The sequence below is a fragment of the Meleagris gallopavo genome, chromosome 2 (assembly GCF_000146605.3).
Source record: "Meleagris gallopavo isolate NT-WF06-2002-E0010 breed Aviagen turkey brand Nicholas breeding stock chromosome 2, Turkey_5.1, whole genome shotgun sequence".
NCBI classification, from domain to species: domain Eukaryota; kingdom Metazoa; phylum Chordata; class Aves; order Galliformes; family Phasianidae; genus Meleagris; species Meleagris gallopavo.
Window position 1 is genome coordinate 62,013,733 of NC_015012.2, and position 21,636 is coordinate 62,035,368.

Here is a 21,636-nt window from a genome sequence, read left to right on the forward strand (position 1 = left end):
CCTAGGAGAATGTATGAGCCCAATCAGATAAGAAAGTGAGTTCAGCATATCTGAGATAAGACACCAGGCTATACAGAGTTCAGATAGGACAAGTTTTGTCATGTTTTTTGGTTGAAACAGATTATATCTAATAATATTTTCATAGGATTATTTGTAAATAACAAATATCTGTGGAAAACTGCAAACCAAAAGATTTTAAGTGGCTAGCCTTCACAAAATTCACCTGTTATGAGACTAATTTTTTACTTCTTGGGCCAACATCCCCTAAAAAATCTTAAAGCAATTAACACTGTGCAGTGAAATTCCTTTCTGTACAAGCTGAGGAAATGGAAATAATAGCTAGAAGGAAATCTTTCCGCAAGTCTAACAAGTTTTTAAAACCATAGTCAAGACTGAGCATCAGGTAGAGCGTTACCAAGCTCCCTCATAAAGGATTAGTGAAGATGATCTGACTAAGAACGCTGTGGGAGCAGAAAGGCTTCTGTATTTTTGTTTCAAAGGAAACAGGAGTTTTTCCCAGAAGAATATTAGCACATGCACTTGTGCAGCACACCCTTTGCCTGCAGGAGGAGACTGCACTGCTTTTATCAGATCGTTGCTGAATTCATTCAGAGTCTATGACAGCTGTTATGTGGACAGTTGTGGGATTTCTTTTGTTTGTTTAAGAGCATTTAGTTTTAGTGCAGGTACATTGATTTCTAACAGACTTGGGCTGTCAGAAGAGTCACGCCAGTGTGATGTTGGAAGTGGTGCAGTCCCTAGAACACTGTCCAAAGAGGAGCTCAATCTGCAAACATAGATAAGTAGCACTGATATTTAGCTGAGTATACTTCTCCAAATAGCCTCTTGTACAGCTTTAATCACCCTTTTTAATACAAATAGTATATGCACATGCACAAGCCTCTGTATGTATATCTCACAACTTCAGAAAGCCCTGGATATCTCCTTTGCTTCAACAAGCTTGCTATCTACACCACAGCTGTAAATTACGCTGGTGAAGACGACCCAAGTCTGGACAAGTCTGAAGCTCCTAATCTTTCTTGTCAGTGAAAGTCTGTCCTTAAGTGTCAAGGCAGCGCAAAGATTTTTTTCTCTGTGCTTTGCTTCCACTCCCACTTTCTCTTACCTTTTCTTCATTGCTTAGAATTCCTCTGTAAGTTCTCCATTTCGAGTTGTTATTTCTGTAGTTCAATATAAATGTCTTTACATAGAAATTAAAATTCTGCATAGTGGGTCCAGAACCAGTGGTTTTGATCCCTTTGAATGAAATGCAGAATATATTTTCATGTTAGGTTTCCTTTTCAATGCAGATTTTCAAATGCAAACACACAGCGCAACCAATTCAAAGACCTTTATGTTTGAAGCCTTAATTTATTTTTCAAACCATGTATGGAATTCAGTGGCCACCGAGTTTAAAGGTTGGGTCAAGAATAGAAATCAGCATTAAGCTGTAAATTTCAAGGATCTTCAATCAGAGCCTAAGTTAATGACTCCAGAAATGGTAATTGCTTTTTAATATTATGGTCCATATCCACAGTCTGAAAATATATGAAAACAAAATTTCTCAATACAGAATATTTACTTACATTGAATGAAACAAAGATTTAATTAGTGCATTATTAAATTTTCAACCATGTTTAGTTTCTTTCTCCAGTGGAAAACCCAGTTGCTAATAATCAGAGTGATCTACCTGTTATTCTCTTCTTCTCTCCCAAGTCTATCTCCAACCATTCACGACTACTGCTGTGGTTAGAGGCCCAAGCCAGTCCCAGGACTTGAAGCCAAGCCTTGTCAGGAGACCACTGGAACAGCTGTCCAAATTCGTTGGTCTCCTCCCAGTAGGAAGATGCAGTGATCTGGCTCTTGGAGAGGAATCCCTCTTCCAGACTGAGAGATCTATTGCAGCCTAGGAGTCCCAACACAGACAGGAATAAGCAGTTATTTTGCATTTTAACAGTCTATTTTCATATTAGGCAGACAACATATGAAGACCATTCACAACAGCCAAGTCAGACATTGCCTAATTTGATGCTAACCTGATGCTATCCATTAGTGTTTGCCAGTCAATTTATAGTGGATAATCCAGTATCAGAATGTTGCAGTCCCTCTCCTTTACCAGTTGGCTCCTACATACACACTTTCTGACTACTGAATCTGTTATTTTTTCCTTGCCATTTTGGTTTTTAATCTCTCCAGTATTGTTTTGTTTATGTGAAGACTTCTGATATTTCATTTTTCTCCTTCTGAATCATAATATTTATGTTTAGAGTTTGGCATTAACTAATTTTGCTGTACGAAACACTTCTAAAATGAAGGCACTTTACTGAAAGGAACGCTTTACTGTAAATATTTCATGTTTTTCACCTGCAATTAGGGCTAGGAAAGTTCCTCATTAATGAAGCTCCTTGATACTGCTGCCAAGAGGTGATATCATGAAGGTAATAGCTTCAGGTAAGCATTACAAAATCCTCCAAAGAACCCACAAAATATCTGCACATCAAGGTTCTTCAGAGAGAACAGGCCAGTGCAATATGGTTTCAATGAGTTAAAAATAATTTCCTGACAATTACAAAGGCCTATACATGTTCTGAAGTTTTCACTGGAATAGTAAATGATTTTATCTAAGATGACTGAAATATAATTCAAATGAATGAGCACGAACTTTTCCCCCTGCTTTTCTATGTTTTATGCAAATTAACAGCTCGACAGATTAAAGACATTTTGAATCTTTGAAAGTCATAAACAAAAGCTAGTTCTGTGTAAGTTCAATGTAAATATATTTCCATCCCTCTGTATGTTTTAGTTCTTGTATAATGAAGATGGAACTAATAAGTGTCTGAAGAAAAACTGCTTTCATTTTCTGCCACCTAAAGTACATAAAAATGGAACTATCTGATTGCCATTTTTCATATGCTAGCACCAGAACTGTAATATCAGAATGCTATTCCTTTTTCTCATCTATGTGCAGATGACTTATTCCTGTTTTTTTTTTTTTCCAGCTCATTTCACCTCACTTCTATTTTTTATTCAACCTGCCAGTTTTAAAAAAAATAACTGTCTTAAAATACCTTTTCTAGACACAGCCTAGCATTCTTCTGATTACTTTCCAAAACTTTTGAGGAAATACTTAAATAAAAAGGTAAAAATAAGGCCATTATTCTTACCATTTGAAGTAAACATAAACCGCTTATCTGACAGCGAACCACTGTAAGAAAAAAAGATAATTCACTCTTTGAGGAAACAGCCATAGGAATGATAAGAAATGGGTGGCTTTGGCGCTATACAGAATAACCTTTCATCCAGCAAAGTATCTCTGGTCAGGTTGGCAGTGCTCTTGACTATCTACCCCCCTCAGAGCACTCTCGTGCATCCCATGCTGTGACAGAATTCAGCGCTGTTCTAGCAGCTTTCAGCATTTTCTCTGCTCTATGATATGAGATGATTGCCCATCTCCCCACCCCTGTTACTCTTTCTGCGCACTTTTGCTTCATTCCTCTGCACAGGAGCTTAATCACTGCTGCAAAATCTTCCACCCCCTGATCCTCAGACCAGCACAATCAAAGCACGCTGAAGAAGCCAGGAAAGCACTGCTCTAGCATGAGGCCGGGTTCTCTTCTGACATCAGTTTAAATTAGAGTTAAATTAAATTAAACTTTATTGAAATCTGTGAATTTCTATTGGTGTAAATCTACACTGGTGTAAATTCACACTGGGGTAAGAAAATTGCCTTAGGACCAGTGAAAGAGTTATGCCTGACTATGACTAATGCATATTAGCTCCAGCCATTCCTTTTGCCTCAGTCAGGCAATGAAAACTGCCCATTGCTTTAATCTGGCTCAGATTAAACAGATTACATTCAGATTAACAGCTTGGTTCTGTTATAGCCGCATTCAACAGCTCTTCGTAGGAGTTCTTCTTTTTGTTCTGTTAACACATCTATGGTTTCCCTATTCTTCCCTGCACCATGGGCTACTTCACTTCTGGAGAAAAGCCATTTCTTGGGCCACCCTCCACAACTCTGCACAACACAGAACATCACCCAATGACTACATCATGGAAAACTGCTCTCAGCCTCCCCATGGAGCCACTTTCCCTTCTGATTCTCACTGCAATCCCAAAATGATTCCTTTAGTTGTCTTCACAATAAAAATAAAAGCTTGGGTTTCAACATGAAATTCAGATTTCCTGAACATCTGGCCCTTTCTGTACAGCTCCGTGTGGCCTCATGTATCAGGTGCCCTTCTGAAAGCTCTTGGCCAGTGTGACTGAGTGAAGTACTCCAGCACTGAGCCAGCTCCATTAGGCTGCCCTTTGCTGCCAGCCAGGAACACTTCAGGTTGCCCAGGGAGGTGGTAGGTGTCCCGTCCACTGAGACATTTGAGGCCAGGCCGGCTAAGGTTCTGAGCAGCCTGATCTAGCTGTAGATGTCCCTGTTCATTGTGGGGCAGCTGGACTAGATGGCCTTTCAGGGTCCCTTCCAACTCAAATAATTCTATCATTTCCTCAGAGGTTACCTATAGAGTCAAACAGCCTACAGCCTGACAGCGGTGTACACAGCCATATGGTTTTTAAGTGCTGCAAACCAGGAAGTGGAAAGCGGTCTGGTGTCAAGGTCATTAAGAACACTGCTTCTTTTTGTTACTGAGGGAAAGCCAATGCCTGCAGGCAAAAGAGGCCCTTTGGGATAGAGGAGAGCACTGGGAGGGAACAGATCTATTTGGGCACGTAGGCAGTGGAGTCACTAGGATGAGAAATTCAGCTCCTCCCTCCCACATCCTCCCCCAGGCGATCCTCATGGGCCATCAGATGTGTTCTGCTTGCTTCCAGCCAGCTCAGAACAGCAGCCAAAACCATTTTTGCTTTCTTAGAGAACACAAAACAATCCAGTTCAAGAGAAGAAAAGAAAAACTGACTGTGATCAGTAAAACCTACTCAAAACAGAAGCATTTCTCGAATATGTATTTATGTGCTTCCCTCTGTAATAAAAAAAGTCACTGAGCTCCCTTTCAAACTACAAGACTGCAATTTTAGCAACCAAAGGGAGGAAGTTAGCACTCCTAATACCTGTAAAGCTATAAAATCAGGCTGAAATATTTCTGCTATAATTCTGCAAGTCACTGAAGAAGACAAACTAATTCAGTAAGTGGCAATTCATCAGTTTCATAATGTGACAGGTGGCATTTGTCATACAGATTTTACTTTGTCCTTTAAGGGATGGCATCATCCCATGCTCTTCGTTTTCCTGCTTAGCCAGCAGCACCACTGTCAGGACTGTATGGCAGACCTGTGCTGGTGCCTCTGAGAAAAAAAAAGAGAATGCTGCTTCACATTATAAGCTTATGTAAACCTCAAATCCTTTATTCCAGCATCTGTCCCAAGGAAGCTTTTTATAAGCAGCACAGGTTAACCCAAATCTCATATTCATAGTTCACAGGCACTCAGGCTCATCCATTTTCACAGGCAAATGACTTCACGTGCAGATGTACAGTTACAGGCCTCCACAGGCAGCTTACATTACAAAGTTAAACCCCATATATTTGTCCTTGGGTAGCAGAAATGCTCAATAAATCCTGCCACTTGATATTCATTATATCATTTGTGGGTTCAGGTCTGCACATGGGGCATGAGAGTTGGAAATCTCATAGATAACTGAGCATAACAAGCTCGTTGGAAAATGGAATCAGGGAGGCCAAGGTCAGATCTTAAGGGCTGGCAAGTAAAACGATTCATAGCTCTGCTGGTACTTTATAACACAGATATTTAACAGCTCGGTGCACACAAGCAGCAGCTTTGACGAGGTCAGTTTCAGCTCAAGTCACTAAATAATTTAAATCTTTAATACTGAAATCCGCTATAAAAGAGATTTTTAAAAACTTGAGTAAGCTTTCATTTAAGGCAGGACAGAAAGCTTGTACAACACTGCTATCCTTGCACTTGTTTTTCCTTGCTGGTGCTTGCAAGGAAAAAACATTCAAAGGAATGTATTGCCATGCGGAGGTGTCCCAAAGACAGGGAAGCTGGGCAGCTTTGAGAATACATATTAAAAAAAGTTTTTTAAAGCATGATATGCACTTTTTCATTTTTCATAGTAAATAGGCCATCTGCTTCCAGGAACACATTTCCATGTTTTGAGATAAAATGATCTCCCTGCATCCCCAGTTTATCTCCCTTGGTACAATGAGGTCACAGCAGTGTTTCATCTGCTCCTGGGACTGTCCCAGCCACCAGGGGCAGCAGAAGCATTCCAAGAATCGCTGTTCTCACCCTCCAGCATTTCTACAAATCACGCATCTCACCTGTAGGCATCTGACATGCTAGGAGCCCATGTAGCTTTGTCCCTCTGTATGATCTGCAGAAAGCATAGGTTGATCCCTCAGGGCAAACCCATTCCTTTGGGAGAGCACTGTCCTTGAGGAGTACCTCTGTCTACCCCAGCGTGCAGGAGGTGACAGCACTCCTCACTGGGGTGCTCTCTGTGGAGCCTCACACTAACTGGGATGAATCCAAGCCAGGAGGCCTGTTTCAGCACAGGAGTACACATCTTGGCTCTTGTTTGAGTCAGTGGGAGTTCTATCACTCGATGTTACAGTTGTTTTCATCTCTGCAGGCACTTCATTACTCATGTGAGGTGGATAACTCATTTTGAGTAGCAACAATAAAAGGATGTGTGGCAGTGAAGTTCATGGGTTAATTATGCAAACAGTGTTTTTCCCCAGCACATCTACATTTGCTGTCTTCTATGCTTCATTCGTTGCTCACTAACTCTTGTATTGTGAAAAAATACAAGTGGGAATCCCAGCTGTCTTTCATTATACCATTTTATGTGCTAATATCTGAGTTACTCCTGGGATTCTCAAGGATCACACATACACAAATATATGTAAATGGTTCTACAACCTCTGTAATTAAGGCACAAAACATTTAATTTCTTAGGATTTCATAAAGCTGGCATGTGTGATGGAAATAATTTATATTGCTTGTGTTATGGAAAGACTCACTGCTGAGCTGAGCCCTCAGTCCTGCTTTCCTTGATACAAGATCGTATCATTTTTCCATTTATTTTAGCTGTGAAGCAACATACTTAAGGAAAATAGAAAACACTAAGGTTTTAGATGCCCTCTGCTAGTTGTCTACATGCTACTCACTTTGTATTCAGCTAACCACAGTACCAGTATACAAAGACTTTCCACCTGCACCTAAGGTTAAGCACAGCAATAGACAGAATGAATGCCCATGTCTTCTGTTGGGTTCACAAAGTGAATGTGGCCAAGGTCACTGGGAACAAGGCTTAAAAATTAAACATTTGATTACATAATTTGCTTATCACATGCAGGAGTGAGATGCATATACAGATAGCTTAAAATTAGCTTTGATTTCAGTACCAGCATGTTTCATAGTGATTTCATAATTGGTCTGCTTTTTTTGCTTCACTGAGAGAAGGGAGAAGCCAAGTATTTACAGAATGGCTGATACGGTTCTGTAGGATTTCTTCTTGATCTTTTTTTTAAACAAACAAAACAATGATTGTTAAATTGTTGGGAGGATGTGGAGCAAACATAGGGGAAATAGGAAAAAAATGAAAAGTCATATTCCCTTGGCTCTTGTAGTCTATGGGGCTGAGGAGATTTTCCTTCCCATAAGAAAAATGCTTATTGCAAAACCCAGATAACATTTAAAAATTCAAAATACGAACCAACAGAGATGACAGAGGCAGTTGCTGGAAGGGCTTACTGTACTGGATAGAGATTAGAGGATTTATTTCTACTTCAACAACAGTGCAATTATAAGTCAGAAGATAAGTGGTAAATATAACACCCTTGCTATAAATATTCTAAAAGAGAAAAATTCCGAACATGTCAAAAGCACAATGTTTAAGAAGGTATTCATTAAATCCCCCATGGCTCAATGGCACTTTCTATTTATTATTCTTAGGTTGTTCTTTTTTTCCACTTTAACATGAATTTAGTGTGACTTATTAGTACATCTATTAAAGATGTTTGTTACAGAACATCATAGCTTCACTTATTTGCTAAAAAACTAATTTGCAAATGTATTTTGGAAGGAAAGGAAGAAAAGAGAGAGAAGATACAGCCCTAAACTTTATAAAGCCACATACACTTGAAACATTTTCCTACAATCTCTGCCAACACCATGTTAATAAAGCCATAAAGACAAACCCTCGAGCCCTCAAAACCAGCAGCTGACATCTCTTTCCCCAGAAAGCATTGGTGCAGCATCTCCCCTCCATTTGATGACCTGGCCAGTACACTGGGGTCTGGGACTGCTCCCAGAGCCAGTGGTGGGTAAGTTAAGTTCCTTCCCAACTCCCTGTGCCCCAGAAATACTCACTCATGTGAGGAGATACCATTGGCGACAACGCCTTCATAGCGGCTGATGCCCTTCTGCTGGGTGACACTGATCTGACCGCCCAGTTCATCTGCAATAACACCTGCATGTATCGCCGACTTGCACAGCAGTGAGGTCTGAAAAGTAGAAGCCATCAAAACCCCAAATTGAGAGGGCAAATCTGACAAAGTGATAGTGCTACAGCTGTGGAAGTGTTAAGAGCTCATAAAGTCCTGCAAAGGAATGAGAGCAATAGGGAGAGACTTAAAAAGAACAAACATTTATCTTTGAAAAAAATACATGGTTCCAAAAGTCAAGCTTTTCTCAAATGAAGAATGTAATCATCTGCTTCTAGGAAAATGTGGTGAAGTTTTGACCTCATAAATATTTGGCCCACTTCAGGAAAACAAAGTCAAAGGCAAAGCAACCACTCTTCTTTGCAAAGAGAAAACAATAATGGCTTTTGCGGACTTACCTGCAGTCAGATCTACCTGTTACTGCATAGTGCCTTAGATTTGAGGCATGGCATGCATTGGGAAATGTGGCAGTGTGTCATTCACATGAAGCCAGTTTGGGCACTTCTAGCACCTGGCAAGAAGGGCTGTCTGCCTGCCCCTTCCAGGGAGGGCTGGTGTGTTGGGACACTGGAATAGTAGGGCTCCAGGGAGTCTTGGAGGTCTTTCTCATCAGAAAAGCTGAATCTATGTTAATGGCGGAGGGAGGATTTCCTTCAAAAACTCCTCCGCCTAGATAACATCTGCATGAGGTCATGTCATGTGCTGCTTTTCTTTCCCAGTCACCCTGGGCAGCAGGAATAACTCCAGCTAATTAGAATGCAATATGGCATTTCTTTGTTTTTTCAGCTCTCCCATTCTCCTGAATGGGATGGTATGCTTGAGTAACTGGATGAACAGGTTATGCATGGGCTTTCTGGAGACTCAGCAACTGCTTTATTTGTGATATGGTGGGGTTTTACTTCAGTGGTAGGATTAATCTTAACTCCACTCTGAAAGATGTCAAGATTTCAGAGGCAGAGCAGTGTGTGATAGGAACTGGGGATAAATGTAACCACTCAGGCAGCTTTGCTTTAAGGAGTGAACAGTTAATAAAAACTGATCCAAAATGTTTTTTAGTTATCGGTGGGATGTGATTGGACAATGTATAAATTTAATTTCATCTTAGAGCATGTTCCTGCAATACTGAAGGCTGAATCTTAAAGAAAACCTTCAAATAATGGAAATGCATTTTATTCCTCTGAGAGATAACATCAGAAAAGAAATGCACATGGATTTTAAACAAGCATAAGGTAAATTCATAGGAGTATTTAGGACACCAAAGAATGCTGCCTCAAGAAGGAAAAACCCTATAGCTCCAAAAGGCAGAAACCTGGAGTTAGTGTGTTAGTTTGACAATCAGTGGACTTTGTTCTCACACAATTGATTAGTCTGTTTGAAAAGTCTTTCAGTATATGCTTAATGTACACTGATAACATACTAATATACTGATAGTAGAATGTAACACAGCTGGGAAGAACTATTTACAAAAGCTGAGCAGCAAAAACTGAAACCAAACTGTGCTATGTAACGGAGCAATGGATTGTCTTTTCTGGTTTTATTAATTTCCTCTCTTTATATTGGGTACTTACATCTCTGTATCCTTCTTCTATATTCCCAGAAATGTCACCTGCGATGTCTCTGCAGCCAGCAGGACAGTATCTGCTGTAGTAAAAGAAAAAGACTTATTTAAAACCCGGACTGTCATGATGACACACACAAACAAACCCATGCAAAAGAAAAGCTCTCAGACCCATAGATACTTCAGCAATATGTTCTGGTTGACTGTTCATTAGTGATTACAGAAGGTAAACAGAAGTGCCCTTGAGTGGACTGCACATAGCAGCACACAAAGAACTACAATAACAGTTCTTCAAGTGCATTTTGTTCAATCCTGTTGTTCTAGGAATGTTATTACTCAAGCTTTCAGCCCAGATAAGAAGTCCGCATGCACATCCAGGCAAGTAACCAGTAAAGTACAATTAATTACCATTTCAAATCCTATCAAGGAGCCCAGAAATTATAGCTTGTCCTCAGATGATCTTTTATCAGCTGAGGCATGATCTGCTCTCAGGAGATGCCATGGTATTCAAGGCTACTTTGAATTTCAAAGTGGAAATTCTTTTTACATATAGCATACGCATGCATTCCCAAATGAGGATTGCTGAGAGTTTTGTAACAATATTCTCTTGTTTTCCTGGGCTGCAGATTTCCATTCTGCACTAGTGATTCACACAACGAGGCCTGACACTACTGTCGTATTATAGCTCAAAAACATTCACTTTTCCAGAAAATTAAGACTGTTCATGTCTTATGTGATATTTTACAGCAATTTGATCAGGTGACACAGAAAAGTAAGAAACAGTGAAGAAAGATATAAACCTTCTTTACCTGTACTCAGTCTTTGTGTAGTGGTTTGCTCGTTCCAGACATGTGATTAGATCTGTGAAATGTTTACAAATGTCAATGCAAGTTGCAAGACATAGAAATACAGAAAAATGTTTGGCTTAAACATGAAATTGCATTTGAAGACTTCTCTGTATATACTTAGAGATAAAACAACAGCTATGGTTTTCCCTCATCCTTTTCATCTCCCGCTTCTACTCATATTTTACATACCTTCAACAAAGATGCATAGGAACACCCCCCAGAATATTAAATGTAGATTTTGTCTCTTCACCTCTCCAATTGCTTCATCCTCTCACTGTGTGGTAAAAGCCCTGAATACAGAGGCTTCTCATTTTCTGTTTCACTGGGCCTGTTCTACAAATTATCTAGGTAAGTTTTCAGCAGCTTTTTTATCTACTCGATGTTACTATTGTTTCTTGTACACATGCTGTCAAAAAGATGATATTTCATGCCAACAAGACACCTGAAAACATTTAGGACCAAACATATAAGCCAAAGTCTGTGGTAGAGAAGATAATGAATTAGGGAGGACTATGCTGCTCGTCCTTTAGAAACAGTGCTTTACCTGGATGATCACTGCTGGCATAAGACAACAGAAAGCCTCGTCCTGATATATGGGATCCACTCTCAAAGTGGATAGTTGCTTCATTGCTGTCCAGAATGATTTCTTTGGGAACAGGCATCATATTACCACAGTAGGGTCCTACAGATAGAACAAAGATTTCAGAGTTTAGATGAGATAGTTAGGCTGGAATATTCTCATGATAAATAAAGAATTTCATAACATGCTAATCCTCCTTCAGAACCAACTGACATGTTGACAAAAGGGCTTTAGCATCAGTCTTTTATGGGCATGAGCTCCAAAGTTGCCTTGACAAAGAATGGCAAGAATCCAATTGTCCCTTCATGGCATAAATTCTAGCATTAACATCTCTCATCACATAAGCCTCAAGAAAATGATTAATACTCTTCCACCTTTGAAGTAGAGTGTTCTTAAATACAGCAGTAACTCAGGAGAGAAAAGAATGGAATGAATGTGGAAAGGCAATCCAAGGGATCTACAGAGGATGTGCTACAGCTTCTTCAGCAGAGCAGCTATTCTGAAAAGCTTAAGAACACAAACAGCACACCTGGTCTTAAAGGATGTGTGTTCCATGTGTCAAGTTTATGAGCAGGAACTAATTAGAAAATTTCTGCATTTATTGGTGTTTTAAAAACATCACCAGACCACTGAAAAATATAGTTTAGATTTCCTGAGCTTAAGACAAAGTAAAGAGGGAGAGGAAGGGAGTAGGAAAAGGAGACACGAGTCTTATGCCTACATTGAATTAGATAATGGTTTTATAGCTACCAACTGCAGTATCTTGGAGCACTCCTCAGGACACCCCTTTCTTGTACCAGCAGGCTCTCACAATTACATTTGCTTCTTCAGAAGTCACTTCCTGAGGGGAGCTTTCTTTTGAAATTGCCATAGTCTTGCCTTCCATCACCACACTTGGGTGCAAACATTTGTTTCTGGCTGCCCTCAAGCAGAGGACATAGGAAATCAAAAGCACTTTGGATATACTTTGAATTTAAGGGGATGTTTACAATATAAAGTGCTAATAAGAGGTTTTGTGAAATGGCAAACACTTTCCTATTTAGAAGCCCTCAGACCATCTATTCTGTTGAGAATTATAACAGGTTTTGTATAATAAAGCAAGACCTTGGGATGGAAAATGATCCCTTTGACTTTTTTCCAGGACAATCTCATTTTCTTGGTGGTGGATACTTTATGGTACCTTAGAACTGAGAGTACAAGAAATTGCAATCAAAGTACAGCACAAAACTGAAGAGCCTTCTGGACAGGTGTCTAAAAGCCCCTTCATTTTGTTTGATACTGTCTTTTCCAAATACTTAATCAGCCTTATAGCAGCTAGGAGGTCATCCTGTAGGGTAGCCCAGTCAGAGGCAATGACAGCCAGCTGTCAGCAGAAGAGGACAAATTAAAGGACAGATTCTGTCTTTTTTGGCTTGTAAAATTATAACAAAGCCAGGCAGGCAGAGAAACAAGTGACAATTGTGACATTTCCCTTCAGTACTACTGTGTCAAAAATGAGTCATGACTTAGTTAGAGAAAACAATATCTATAAAAAGGGTTAAACAAATTGCTTAGGAAATGAACTTATCAAAAAGAGAGCATTTGACACTGTGTCATACCAGACAACTGCACGAGTGTTTTATTTGAGAAGGTCTTTTGTGTCAGAATGCAGTGGGAGAAGTGCTAACTTAGAACTTTATTTTTCTTCCGAAGTATAGGAAGAGAGAAAGAAAGGGGAGAAGACGGGAAGGTGTTGTGCTTCTTCAAAATGAAACACCTGAGAAAGCATTAGTCTTTTTTTGTCTCAGGGACCGACTGTATATTTTCTCACCAATGCTCTTTTCCTTTTTCCCTAACAGCGATTAGCAGTGACATATCCACTCTGTAGGTATAATTTTGATGGCTGACTCACTCAACCACACACCGGCTGGGTCAGGATTAGCTGTCTCCTCCAATAGCAAGTCTACATATGTTCCAGGTAATTATACAAACAAATCACATGTCATAAGTAAAAATGATAAAATAAAATAAGAAAGTCTAGACTCATAGAGTTGTATAATATGAAAGCCAATAATTCGGAAACAGATTAAGAAATCAGCATGCAATGCCTGAAGACAAGTTTATACGAAGTAACAAATCCAATAAGGGTTACAAATCTATGGTTATCTCCTAGTTCTGTCAAGGGTGATTCTGGTGTACCCAGAGATAAGTGCGTGGCTCTAAACTAAGGAGATCTAGGATCAACTTAATTTATCATAAAGAATATAAAAGCAAGAAACATTAATACTTTCCAAAATTGTATGAATCACCTATCTGCATAGATTTAAAAAAAAAAAACAAAAACAGATACTAATAACAGAAAACACTCTTGTTCTCTCATTGCAAACAGATGAAGCCTTGCAAAGTATTTCAACACAGTTCTTCCCAATAATTCAGGTAACATCAGCAATACACAGCCAGGTCATATCAAACTTCCATGATATCTAGTAAAGCTTAATTGCATGCATGCTATCAAATACAGAAATTTGCACTGAGAACTATGGTTTAGAAAAGGGTACAAGCACCACCTCACATCCCTACTTCTGTTCCTGGAGATACTGTTTTGGTTTTATTATGTGAAAGAACTACAAGCACGCAGCCAGTTTTTTCAAAAAGTGTCATTCCTCTCTCTTCAGTTCTTAATAGTGAGCAATGCAAGCACATCTGATTTACTGAATAACACAGCTTTCTGGTTAGCAGCTAATCTCTCCATTTTGCCCAGTTTTTGCAGTGACCTTTTGACCTCTGATTCTCATTTTCCCCACAATCAATTCATTTTACACCAACAGTCTTTCAAGAAATTCCCCATATAAAAACTGGCAATTCTTACTAAATAAAATGGATTTGGGGTCAAGGCAAGTTCTTTAAGGTCAGCTTGGACTGAATTCTCAGTTTGGAGAATTTTATGTTTCTGTCTTCTAATTTCCTTCAGAAAAATAATGAGACTGTTTTTAACTACATGTACTCTTTCCTATGTACTTGCAGCACAGCCGCTCTCCATTTGTTTTAATATTATAAAGCCTGAGAAATCATACTCTCCCAGACTTCTGAGATTTTGGTTCATGCTGTGCCTGAGTGAGATGCGCTTTCTCTACACACAGTAGCACCCAGCATATTTTCTCTCCACTGACATACCTAGTGTCCCTTTAAATACACAGATTAGGAGATTTTATACACATTAGTAGATTAAAATCCATCAGCACCTGTAGCAATTCTACTTAAACTGAAACTGTATTTCCTAGGCAGTACTTTCCACTTGCATGGATCTTTATCATCTACTTCTAAGATTTACGTACGGTCCCTCTTTTCTCTGAGTATTCCATATAGAGTCTGTTGACAGCCTGTCTATAGGAATACTGAGCAACCTCAGAGGAGAAGAGGGATGAAGGAGAAAGCTTTGGTTTGCGCCCAGTTTGAAAGGGAGAAACTCATTTAAAGGCCTTGTTAACTTTTATTGCAGCGTTTGGACTTGACTCTGGATAAGCATTTAATTTTTATACTTGGGACTATGCCAGAAGTTTTTAAGATTCCTTTTGAAAACTGCCAGATCACTTTATCAGTTTTTCATCTTCTAAAGTTAGTTGTGAGGTGGGTTGCTTTGCATATTCAGTTTGAAAAACAAGTCATGAATGTTGATCTTTCTCCTTGCTTCCTCTTTCAGTGACTCTGCTGGATGTCTGCTAGGATAAGGAGGAGGCAGGGTTGTTTGGTTTGTTTACTAAGAACAAAGGAAAGATTTTGATTTAATAAACAGATGTGTTATATGTCATGAAATTGAGTAGGTGTTCTCCATACTTCAGTATTAGTATATCTACATATCAGGGCCTTTCTTTTTTTGGCATCTTGCTGAAGAGCTGACAGAACTGTGGTTCCGTCTGTTCGCTCCATATTCATTAATAGATATGTATTTTTTAAATTCTGCAGGAGAGCTATTAGGGGCTTATGGATCTTGAATGTTCCTAATTTAATATTCTCTAAAATTAATATTTAATGCCTTTCTTCTAGAACTCCTAATCTGTTGATATGGTTTAGGTGGCTTAAATGCAATACTCTTATTTTGAAATTATTGTTTCCAGGCAGTATTAATGTCCTGGGAAATACACGGTGAATGGTCTCATGTATATCCTTTGACTGCCTCCTCTGGAGACCAAAGAAGTTATTTTATGCTTTGTTTGTTTTTAAAATGTTAGTAATAGTCTACCACTTTTGTCTTTTTGACAATAGCATTGTTTTGCAAATCTGATGATCTTTACAACGTTGTCTGTTTTTATGAAGTCTAGTTTACTTCTACTGTCAGCCAAACTCTGGAACATTTCCTGAGGTCATTTTGTAGAGTTGTGCTCCTTTATTCTTTCTACTTCCCTTAAGAAGTGCTCTGCCAGAGGGCTCACTTCTCATACCAAGCAGCAAGGCCTACATGCTGTTTGTTTCTGCACGTTTTGAAGTACCTCAATAGCTGAAGAAGGACAGGGGATATGATGAACATGGAGTATGCCTGCATCATTTCAGAGCTAAAAACTCAGCCAGTTTGTAAAAGGTTTGCACAAACAGCTCACAAAAACTGCAAGGATTTCTTGTGTGAAGATGCGCATTTTTGAAATTTGTCTCCATCCCACATTCATACACATGCTTCACTTTCATATGCAATGACTGAGCATAGCTGGTAACTCTTCTCCCGCTACCAAGAAAAAGAGAAGACTCCACTGTGCGGGGCAGAATAAAAGTGGTGTTTAATGCTCAATAGGTATGAGTTGATAGGGAAGTCACATCTGTTACTCAGGGTGAGACAGTCTCATTATTCAGCATTTAACTGCACAACACAGTCTGACTTCAGAATAAGTCTAAGAGTTACTTGTTTTAGGAAGCAGTCAGGTAAAAAAAGTAATTAATAACAGTTTATAAACAGAGAGCCTGGGTCACCTGTCCTGCAGGCTGTAGGTCTGCCTGCCTGACCTCACCTAACACTGTGCCTGAGGTATTAGCTAAACCCAAGGACAGAAGCCCAGTTATGAATCTTTAGCAAAGAGATGTACCTGTTTAACAAAATAACTCAGAAAAAAAGCACAATACAGTTTATGAATCTAAAATGAATGAGGCCATTTGATAAAAGAAAAGCAAAGTCATTGTTTTACAGCTAAATCTTTTGAAAGCTGCTGTAACCATTCAGGCGAAACCCAACTGTTAACAGAGTTTTGACTGTTAAGAAATCGCTCGGCTTCATCTTCAGTGAGAACTTGTCTGGGCATTTCACTGGATTTCCTGAAATACCAGAAACAATACTGCAATAACAAGTTTCCTTTGAGGAGTGAAAAAGAAGCTTGGGCGCACCCTCTGTTCAAGAAAGACACATATTACAATCTGTAGTAAGGACGGGTGGTTCGATGACTCCCCTCTCGCCATGATGACAGGTGTGAGGCACTTGAAGGCATTTGGTTCTCCTGCATACACACACACATACACATACACACACACACACACACACACACAATGCACGCTGACTCTCAGCAGCCACCAGACACTCACACATCAGCGAATGCTCAGTTTTCCTAACAACCATCAGTGAATGGCTGCGGGGAGAAAAGAGCATTTCCAGTAATTTCTTTTGCTATTTCACACTAGTCACTGAGTGCAAATTATGCAAGAAGTTAACTGCGTTAACTCTCCAAATTATTACTAGTCACTCAGCAGATCTGACATCCACCCCAGAGGAACACATCAACCTCCTACTGACTGCAAGTGAATGGAAGTAGGCACTTATCTGTTCTTTATTCTCTCTCCAGTCAAAGACTTATGATCATCTCACAAAAATTAAGGGAAAAAATACTAAGCCATTAGTTGAGAAAAGAGTGAAAAAGGCAAGCAAAAAGGGTCAAAAGAGATTCAGAAATTTGATAGTCATGAAAAGAAGCTGAGCAAAAGCCATTTCTGTCAAGCCTTAAAAACATTTTTGTTAATATGTTCATAAGTGGTATAGCAATGGCTGTTGTGTTCCTGAGAACTACAGGGACCACATGGTTAATCTTGTTTTCACATATCCCTTTAACTAATTAAAAAATCAGAAGCTCTTTTCAGAGCTCGGTATTTTTAATATGCTCAGCTAATGCAATTAACTCTAGAAGAAAAGCATTTCAGAGAAGGCTGTATCCTGTCCACACTATGAAACGTACTTGCTGTTATTTTCTATTCTAAATCCCTTCTGTGTGGAAAATAGAAGAATCCACCCTGTTTTTGCTTAATGCAAAGCCGTGCCCTTGAAAAGGGACACTATTTATTTCTCTCAGAGAAAACATGTGCAGAGTTGTGCTAACATTTAAAGATTTACCAGACAAAGGTGATTCAGTTTCAGCAAAACTGGTGTTACTCTACCTGTACTGACTGATGATGAATGTTTTCACATCTAAGTCTGAATGGAAAGCCAGCAGTTGGAAAGAAAAGGCTTACTACAGTGTCATTCCTCCTGTTAACCTCGAAGAAAACAATGGGAAGAATAATAACCCTGAGACAGAGTGTTCAGCCACTTTACGGCTCCAGTTTTAGAGCATCATTAAGATTATTTAATGACCACCTTTTGATGGCAATATTGTGGAAATGTAAAAGCAATGGCTGCCTTCATAGGTTCATCAAAGCTGAGAAGTATCAAAAGTGAGAACTGTACTGTAAAGTTTGTGTTCCATATGAGTGGGGAGGATTAGTAAATCAGCATACTCAGTGCTAGACATCATTCTAGGAAGGAATTAAATCCAAAGTATTCCTGGGTAAGTGTACAAGATGGGATGAATGCCCTGAACTTAAACACATCTCACATATCAGTATTCTTTTGCCTAATCTGTAGTTACAGGCTTGCTAAAGCAAAGAAATCACCTGGCTAACATAAATCCACAGTTTCCCTTTGGTGCATGGGACACAAATACCCCAGACATGAACTGAGTTACTCCTTGTGTATTCCATGAATCCCAGCAGGAGGTTATTACAGTGAATGAATCACAGTTATATATAAAGACCTATGGGACAAACGTGAAAGGACAGAATACTTTGTCATCAGAAGACTTGCTTACACTAATGTATTTACATGCACATGGTGTGGTGTTTTGTCTCTGATCAATTTTCTAGGCTTCAGATGCACTTCTCAATAAAATGTTGCATGCATACTGATATTGCCTGTCTTGTATTCCGTGGAATTGAAGAGATCAGAGTAGTATTTAAAACATATTTCCCTTGGGACCTTATTTCCTGATAATTGCATACCTCAAAGAGCAGAGGCTGTCTGGCTAATTTGAAGTATGAGTAATGTTCACACCGCTTGGTTTCACACTCAGCTTTTTAGATTTTCCTTTTTAAGCCCTGGTCAGGTACAGACATCCCCAAACAGTCAAACATTAATTTTTAACTGCTAGAAGTTCCAATGCCTGCAAAGTATTTTCAGATCTCCATCATCCTATTAAAAAATTCAATGGCAAAGGTCAAAATCTTCCTGAATGAAGATACCAACCTGCTTCATGGGAGAGGGGTGAGCTGTAGAAAGGAAACCTGGACTGAGAAGCAGCCATCTGAAAGGACTCCTTACAGAACCAAATGTGCTTAGCAGTGCTCAGAGGGTTCCTTTTGCTTACATAAACACTTATTGAACTCTAGAACTATAGCAAACTGTTGAAACAACACACTTAGAAAAGTCTTAATCTCCTCTGTGAATTCCTGTCTTTTAAAACACAAGTGGTACCATGATATTTTGCATATAGTGCTATTTCCTCACTACATAGATCTACCTGAATGTAAAGAAAGGACTCTGTATATAGGAAAGTCTACAGCAAGCTGTAGGCCACAAAAAACATTACAGATAGCATGTCTGCTTAAGTTGTAAAACCTGTTTAATGAAATAGAAGCAAAATCTGCTAATTGTGCAGTTTGTTACAAAGGATGCAAATTATAGTCCACATGCATCAGATATTACTAATCAGGTATGAAAATGGGCGTGGGAACACTTTAAAAAATTCATTACATGGGCTTGATTGCATAATACACCAGCATTCTGTGTTTATAGGCTGAATAGCTGCAAGACTCAACTATATGAAGATGCCTTGGGGCTGTTGTGTAAGGAGCCAAAATTTGAATTAGAATTCAAGCTTCTTTTTTTACTCCAAAAAGCAATTGACTGATTTATCTTCGTTTCTTAGATAAGCCTTTGATTTGAAATGTTAAGGTAATATCAGTAAAAATCATTCAAAGTTATGATAATGCACTACTAAACCCATATTACTACTGCCAAGTACAGACAGTGTGCTTCAAGTAAACAGAATTCCTTTCTTACAGGTATATGAACATAAACATAAACAAATAAATCCAAGTGCACAAACAGAAACATTCCTTATACTTCAGATAAAGCTATATGCAAGGCTTAGATATGAACATGTCAGTGTTCACTCTTGTTGAAGGCTGCTTCAAAATGTAATACATCCCTTGTGATGAGCAATAATTACCTTTATCTTCATTTGTGAGAGAGGCTTTAATACTTCACCTGATCTTATCTTACCAGATGAATTATAGGCCTACCATGCTCATGAATTAAAGGCAATCATCTCTCTTTACTATTATGAGACCTGAGCTTGGGTGAACCACATATTGCACTGAGACAAGCAATGAGCTGGGTCACCTTGACAGCTTGTTGTGGCTTGCCTCTTCATTTTCTTTTTCCTCTGAATCTGCTTTGCCTGTAATGTCCAGTATAGTACACTCAACCTCAGCTGCCTGAAGGGCTATAGCCTGCACCCAGCTGGCAAAATCGTATGGACTTGCAATTCACGAGTTTCTTCTACTGTTACGGCACTCCTCACAGCTCCACATCTTTGCATGGATTTCAGTCTGATGCCAGAAAAAGGGCTCACTGACCTGAACATCAGTTTGACTCTTTTACAGAGAAGATCAAAAACCCTAGCAGCAGCTGGCTGGGAAAACTGATTTGAGGAAGACCTCAGGACCTCTTGGGAGGACTTTGTCATTCTATTTTTTTAAGTGCACAGTTATAGCATGTTTATACACTTATCCTTTTGTGTAAATTGCTTACTCAACTGCAGCCCGGCTGCACACGTTTAATATCTGAAGTATTAAAGACTGTATGTTAGGAAAGGCTATCGGTGACAAACAGGTAGCAATAGCAGAGGTTATCTCATCTGAAACCCTGACTAATTACGAAATAGATACAGGAGAGATGACTCGCTTTGACTTACCATGCATCGTTGAAGAACTCAGGATGGTAAGGTAGCTGGATTCACATTTCTGTGACTCAATATCCAGGTCTCCAATTTTTAAGATCAGGCGTTTTCCCTGAGGTACTTGGATTTTCTTTTCACAAAGTGTGTAGTTTGGATATGTCCCAGGATAGTTCTTGGAAGCCAGGGTCCCGCTGTCCTGATACATCACCACATGCCCACATCCATCTCCTGCAATAGTAGAAGGAGAACCAAGGAAAAAAAACAAAACGTATTCCTCAATTAAAAAAAATAAAAATGTGAGATGATGCTGACCACAAAACCATCTCAAATGCATTCCACCTTCTTAAAAAGTATTTTGTAATTTTCCACCTCAGTTTTACAGTTGTTGAAAAACAGGTAATTAAAATAAATGGAGTCATATTTATCTTGCAATGCAGTAGCAAAAAGGGTTGGAAACAGGAATTAGAGTATTTGACAGTTCTGTATAAACAGAGACTCTGGTTTTGATTTACAGCCAAACCCTACTGAAACCTTAAGGATGCAATTTCACATGCAATAGGTAGGATCCTTCCTCAAACAGTTTTCTCCCAATTACCATTCCACACTATTTCCGTGTAAGGAGCCATCAGGCAGAGAGCAACTGAATCATGCATGGATGCACAGACATGACCTAACCGCATACTGTCACAGACCTGAATCATCTTACTTTCCTGTTGGTTTTCTTGCTCTGCTTGCACAATGCAAAAAGCTCTGGGGACAAGGTAATCAGAAATGGTGGGATGGGTGTCCTCAGCAAAATGCTACTTTACGGCAGAGTTACCAGAGCAATCAGCACTGCTTTTCACTGGTAGCATGGAGAGAATAGGTGTTCACCCAGCCCACCCCAGCATGGGCAGAGAATTGGTACTGTGGCAAAGTGGATTTTCATGGCAAGGGGTGAGCTCAGGTTTGGAGCAGCTGCAGAAGCATAGGACAACAGGAAAAGGTCCATGAAAATACAGGG

General features: G+C 39.3%; 1 protein-coding gene across 1 annotated transcript in view; it reads right to left on the reverse strand.

Moving 5' to 3' along the window:
* Nucleotides 1-21,313, reverse strand: part of DCBLD1 (discoidin, CUB and LCCL domain containing 1) — a 31,637-nt gene extending 10,324 nt beyond the window's left edge. Inside the window, exons 1-9 of the mRNA XM_019613550.1 lie at nucleotides 21,309-21,313; nucleotides 20,649-20,905; nucleotides 11,374-11,511; nucleotides 10,791-10,842; nucleotides 9,992-10,064; nucleotides 8,350-8,483; nucleotides 3,165-3,205; nucleotides 1,691-1,906; nucleotides 1,127-1,257 (exon numbers count right to left, since the gene is read on the reverse strand). Coding sequence (XP_019469095.1) covers nucleotides 1,127-1,257; nucleotides 1,691-1,906; nucleotides 3,165-3,205; nucleotides 8,350-8,483; nucleotides 9,992-10,064; nucleotides 10,791-10,842; nucleotides 11,374-11,511; nucleotides 20,649-20,905; nucleotides 21,309-21,313 — 1,047 coding nt within the window. The remainder of the gene's footprint in view (nucleotides 1-1,126; nucleotides 1,258-1,690; nucleotides 1,907-3,164; nucleotides 3,206-8,349; nucleotides 8,484-9,991; nucleotides 10,065-10,790; nucleotides 10,843-11,373; nucleotides 11,512-20,648; nucleotides 20,906-21,308) is intronic.
* Between the last annotated feature and the right edge of the window lie 323 nt (nucleotides 21,314-21,636).